At 50.9% G+C, this 6,623-nt stretch overlaps 1 protein-coding gene across 14 annotated transcripts in view; it reads right to left on the reverse strand.

The window, feature by feature from the left end:
* The window catches only part of mecom (MDS1 and EVI1 complex locus), a 209,198-nt gene that overhangs the window by 20,848 nt on the left and 181,727 nt on the right, over positions 1 to 6,623 (reverse strand). For all 14 annotated transcript variants that reach the window (XM_083773821.1, XM_083773819.1, XM_083773828.1 and 11 more), the window contains one exon: positions 311 to 1,715. In XM_083773821.1, coding sequence (XP_083629947.1) covers positions 311 to 1,715 — 1,405 coding nt within the window. The remainder of the gene's footprint in view (positions 1 to 310; positions 1,716 to 6,623) is intronic.

Genomic DNA, 6,623 nt, shown 5'->3' on the forward strand with positions numbered 1-6,623 from the left:
AAGCAAACTACGTTTCAAATACTTCCAGTATAACTCTGCTGTTACTATTAATTAAAGGGGAATACCACTCATTTTCAACATTGAACTATGCCATTAATATACCTTAGAATTGTTGTGTGGAAATAAAATAAAAAAAGAACTTGGGGTCATGTGATCAGTGACATCACGTCGGTGTACTGATGTCACTATATTGTAAATGATGTTCAGTTGAATGCTACGTAACCACCCTATTTTATACTTAAAAGAATATCAGATCTACGAGCTCACAACGTGTTGCTTACATGAACATAAGTAATGGAGGGCACAGTACCTGTAGATGGGGTCCATGAAGAAAGGTGTTGGCCTGGCGTGCTGTAGGGAGGCGTCGGCTTTGGGGACGTCCGCCAGCGCCTTCTCCTCCCCGTACCCCAGGCTGTTCTTTGTCTCGTCCCCTCTCGTGGCACGGCCACGCCCCCTGGCGCCCATGCTCAGGTCTAGTGGCTGGTCCTGATTGGTGGAATGGGAGGAGGGCTCCGGCTTTACGGGGGCGGCGAAGGGGACGGGCTTCTCCTCCTTGCGCTTGGTGGTGAGGTCGAAGGGGGACTCGGACGACGTTCGGGCCTGGGTCTTCTTGGCGTTGTGCGGCGGCGACTGTGCCTCCGCCTTCAGGGCTGGAGGTCTGAGGTCCCTGTCTGGGAAAGGATAGACAGGAGGGGAGAAGGCTGGGAAGAAAGGCAGCGGAAACATGGAGGGGTACGGCAAAGGCGTGACCTTCTTGTCCTGCAGGCCGGCCAGCCCAGTGGAGCCAAAGTACTTCTCAGCAATGGAGGCGATGGCCTTGATAGAGTCATTGACAGCCCCTGACACGGCTGTGTGCTCGTCCAGTGAGGGTGGGAAGAGGGTGGGTCTGAGGGGGAAGTCCTTCGGAGTGCTACTGTCAGTGAGGTTGGGGCTCTGGGAGCTTCCTTCTGTGGTCTTCCTCTTGGGGCCTTTGCCATTTTCCCTGGCGGCCCCTCGCTCTCGCTCACTGTCCATGTCGCTCTCCAACTCGGAGCCTGACGTGCTCTCCAGGTCACTGCCACTGGGCGTGCTGACGTCGTCTAGGTCACTGCTCTCTGACTGGTCACTCAGCTTGTTCTGCTGCTTTGTGGCAGATGAGGAGCCCTGGTTCAAAAGCTCTGCCCCCAGCAGCTGGCTTCCGGGTGAACCGTTCTCCTTGCGAAGCGACTTGAGGAGTTCCCGGGCCTCCAGGGCCCCGGGGCTGGGAGGGAGCAGGGGACTCTTGCTCAGCTCGGTGCCGGGCATGCCGATCTGGCCGGGTCCCGGCCGCCGGATTGGGGAGGCCGGGATGAGGGGCGGCCGGTGGTACATTCCCGAGGGGAACAGGCCGGGGAAGCTGAAGGGAAATGCCGGGGCTGCGGGGAAGGTCAGCCCGGCATGATGGCGGTTGGCCCCAAAGTAGTCGGCTAGGCCGACGCTGCTGTGGCCCATGGCCCCCAGAGCTGCTTTGTCCATGCCTGGCATGCCCCCAGGCAGAGGCATGCCGTGGGCAAACAGCCCCCCGGCCGTGAAATGGTTCTTCCCTTCACAAAAGCGCCGATGCTTGTTCAGGGAGGAGGTGGTGCTGAACATCTGCCCACAGTCCTTGCACTTGATCTGCGTGCGGCAGTCCGCATGCATGCGCTTATGACGGCACAAGTTGGAGAACTGGGTGTAGGACTTGTGGCATACCTCGCCTGCAGGGAGACAGGAAGACAGACACGCAACGCATCAGTGCACAACTCAGCACACACACACACACACACACACACACAAGCAGGCACGCATGCACACACACTCACGCACGCACGCACGCACGCACGCGCACACACACACACACACACACACACACACACACACACACACACACACACACACACACACACACACACACACACACACACACACACACACACACACACACACACACACACACACACACACACACTTCATCACAGTCCATTAATCATATTCACAAGGCAGGGAATTTACCACAACGTCTCAAATATACAGTAAAATCCTCAGTGTTGATTTATTTATTTGTTTGAACACTATCGTGAAAAACACGTTTGAAGCGGCCTTGCATGATAACATTACAGTATGAACATTGTTAAACACATATAATACGTCTCCAGCCTTGTTGGTGCCTGAACAGACCGGGGGATTGACCAGCTAAGCACAATGGATGGTTACGGTAACTACTGTCTATTCTTTCCTTATATTCAACAAGATGTAAGCAGCATGACAGCTGACTATACAGACACACTGCAGCAGTGACAGAGTGACTGCTATACAGATCCATAATAAATGGCTGTGAAAATATACACAATCTTGCAGGCCGAATTGGACCCAGCCGGCATTTTGACACTCACACAACAAGAGCATGATGGCCGCTGTTGTGTGAACATGTTCCAATGGTAGATCAATCTAAGCATTGTGCTTTAAGACAGAAATACTAAATGCATGATGTACGCTTGTAGTTGTGTTGTTCCCATCAATTCTCTGACAATACTTTTCCTATGAAGTAAGTGGGAGATGAGTCTCCAGATCCTGGCATTGTCGGGGGGGGGGGGGGGAGGGGGTTGTTTGTCTCATAGCGTGAGTCAGTCCCTGCCACCCATCACCTGCACATCAAACTACCTAAGCCTAGGCATCTCAGTTCCATTGTCCTCCCAGGGCCAGTCCCATGGAATCCATAAACAATCACACAGACACCCAAACACACACACACACACACACACACACACACACACACACATACGGTATACACACACGCGCATGCATGCACACATGTACACGTTGCAGACACATTCACAGAGCATTCACATAACACACTGCAGAGACACTTATACACATACACAAAGACACAAACAGAAGCACATTCATAGCTTTCACAGATAGATGGTATGTGCACAAATGCACACGCACGCACACACACACACACACACACACACACACACACACACACCACACACACACACACACACACACACACACACACACACACACACACACACACACACACACACACACACTGCACAATGGCTCTATTTTAAGCTTGTGAAGGAAGTGGACATGAATGAATCCTATCCTGCAGGTCCGGTTCCCAGGGACAGGTCTCACGTCCTCACTGATGGCCCCCCATCCACCCCCCACCACCCCACCCCCCACGGGCCCTCGTGACCTCTACTGTCTCCCGTCTCACAGCCCCTTCACCGTGTCCGCAGAGCTGGGTCCCTGTCGCCTTGCTACAAGCCATCTTCCCACAGTCCAGTCCCTTTGTGTTATCTGTCTGGAATAAAACTATAGATTGTCTGGCATTATGACCATTAATAGACTGTAAATATGATCTTCCATCATGGGCTATGTTCTATAGCAGTTCTTTGTGATCTTTTACATCTGGCGCCACTGTTTATGCATCTATATGTGTTCCTTCCTCTCTAATCTTCCCTGTTTTCCCACGTTTACCTACATAGAGACGTGGTGATACATTCTGAAAGCTTGCTTGCTTGACTGACTGACTGTACACTGTGTATTCCATCCATCCATCCATCCATCTCTCCATCCATCCCTCCATCCCTCCATCCATCCATCCCTCCATCCCTCCATCCATCCCTCCATCCCTCCATCCATCCATCCCTCCCTCCATCCATCCCTCCATCCATCCATCCATCCATCCATCCATCCATCCATCCATCCATCCATCCATCCATCCATCCATGAATATGTGTATCACTGTGATAAAGAGTTGTGTGTGTGTGTGTGTGTGTGGGGGGGGGGGGGGAGGGGGGGGGGCATGTGTGTGCACACATGTTTTCTCTCACTCGTGTGTACAGGAATGTGTTTTTCTGTTTAATGGTGTGTGTGTGTGTGTGTGTGTGTGTGTGTGTGTGTGTGTGTGTGTGTGTGTGTGTGTGTGTGTGTGTGTGTGTGCGCACGCGCGCATGTGTGTGTGTGTGTGTGCGTGTGCAATGCACGAGTGTGTGTGTGTGTCCTTTCCCGTGCATGTTGTTACGAGGTACATCATCTCTGTCTCAGTGAGCTAATAGGGAGAAGGAACCCACTATAGTGTAAATCACAACCTCATGACGTTTACACACTAACAACACACACACACGGGGTGTGAGGGAACTGATCCACTACAACACACACACACACACACACACACACACACACACACACACACACACACACACACACACACACACACACACACACACACACACACACACACACAGGACACACACACACACACACACACACAGGACACACGGGGTGTGAGGGAACTGATCCACTACAACACACACACACACACACACACACACACACACACACACACACACACACACACACACACACACACACACACACACACACACACACACACACACACACACACACACACACACACACACACACACACACACAGGACACACGGGGTGTGAGGGAACTGATCCACTACACACGTGTGTTTTGTCAGCTCTCCATAAACTGAAACTAAATATTATAAACACATTCTTGAGAGGAGAGCAGCGGGCCAGCCCCGAGACGAGTGTCTGAATTAATGACCCAGCAGGCCTGAGTGCCTCACATTTACAACCACGAGAAGCTCTATAACTCTGAGGAAAACACACACTCGCACGCACGTGCACGCCGCGCACACACACGCGCACTCGCGCGCGTACACGCATGCGCATGCACGCACGCAGATGGATGCACACACACACAATGCACAAACGCAGACAGATGGATGCACACACACCTGCGTTCATGCGAACACACAGACAAGCAGTCAACGCACGCGTACCCACAAACACGCAAACTTGCACCCAAACATCCTCATACACACACAGCCTTACGATACAGAGCTCACAAACACACACACGCACGCACACAAACACACACACACGCATGCACACAAACACATGCACGCACACAAACACAGAGACAAGGGGAGTCACGTCTACGTACACGTACAGGACGGTCAAAAACACGTACACACCATTCACAGGCCCACGCACGCACGCACTCACACACACACACACATACACAAACATGTCGGACACACACATGCTCTGCAGGCAGCTGTCAGGTCTGAGGCTGTCTTTTTTACACGGCCATTAGTTGTTTTTTAACCTGCATATTTTCTGCTGATTACAGCAAATGGACTTTCAATTCAGAGGGAGCATGGTGGAGAGAGAGGGCTGTACATGTGGTTGCTATTTGTCTGGAATGGTGCACGAGGAGGAGGGAGAGAGAGAGGGGAGGAAGAAGGAGAGAGAGAGAGAGAGAGAGAGAGAGAGAGAGAGAGAGAGAGAGAGGGGAGGAAGAGGAAGAGGGAGAGAGAGAGGGGAGGGAGAGAGAGGGATAGTCAGTGTGTGTGTGTGTGTGTGTGTGTGTGTGTGTGTGTGTGTGTGTGTGTGTGTGTGTGTGTGTGTGTGTGTGTGTGTGTGTGTGTGTGTGTGTGTGTGTGTGTGACTGTGTGTGTGTGTGTGTGTGTGTGTGTGTGTGTGTGTGTGTGTGTGTGTGTGTGTGTGTGTGTGTGTGTGTGTGCTTACGCATGTTTCATGATATTGATAAATGCTTTTATGTGATGTATTCCCATGCTTTTGTTCTTGCTTAAATGTAAATCGCTCTGGATTAAGAGCGTCTGCTAAATGCCTAAATTGTAAATTGTAAGAAAGAAAGAAAGAAAGAGAGAAAGTAAAGAAAGAAAGAAAGAAAGAGAGAGCAATAGATACAGAGTTTGGTGAGTGCCAGAGAGAGAGAGAGAGAGAGAGAGAGAGAGAGAGAGAGAGAGAGAGAGAGGGAGAGGTCAAAGGGTGAAGGTCAGGAGGCTTTAGTTTAGGGGATATGAGCTGCAGTGTGAAGTGGTGAGAGTGTGAAAGGTTGTGTCTGCAGAGGACAGAGTTGTATTATGTCCCTATAGCTGCAACCACTTGAAACTACTAAACCCTCTATTCTTAATGACCTGAGTTGCTCTGCTTTGTTTCCTTATACACCAAATGTCTTCACCAGAAGTAGCAGATCTATAAGCTCAAGATCATGTATTTCTGGTGACCACCCCCGGCCGTTAAATGCTACTCATCACAACATCAGCATTGTGTCAAAGTGTTGCTGCTGAGGGTTCCACACCGCTATTCCTGACGCTGCGCACCGCCATTCCGACACGCTCAATGCTAACCCTGTCCCTAACCCTACAACCCTAAGCTTAAACTCAATGCTAACCCTGTCCCTAACCTTACAACCCTAAGCTTAAACTCAATGCTAACCCTGTCCCTAACCCTACAACCCTAAGCTTAAACTCAATGCTAACCCTGTCCCTAACCCTACAACCCTAAGCTTAAACTCAATGCTAACCCTGTCCCTAACCCTACAACCCTAAGCTTAAACTCAATGCTAACCCTGTCCCTAACCCTACAACCCTAAGCTTAAACTCAATGCTAACCCTGTCCCTAACCCTACAACCCTAAGCTTAAACTCAATGCTAACCCTGTCCCTAACCCTACAACCCTAAGCTTAAACTCACGTGGAAGCCACGTAGGATGGCGGTGCGTCGGAATGCCACTCTGTTCCCACTGCTGAGTATACAGCGGGCATTTGAT

The sequence above is a fragment of the Protomyctophum parallelum genome (genome assembly GCF_964188405.1).
Source record: "Protomyctophum parallelum genome assembly, chromosome: 9".
Classification (NCBI taxonomy): domain Eukaryota; kingdom Metazoa; phylum Chordata; class Actinopteri; order Myctophiformes; family Myctophidae; genus Protomyctophum; species Protomyctophum parallelum.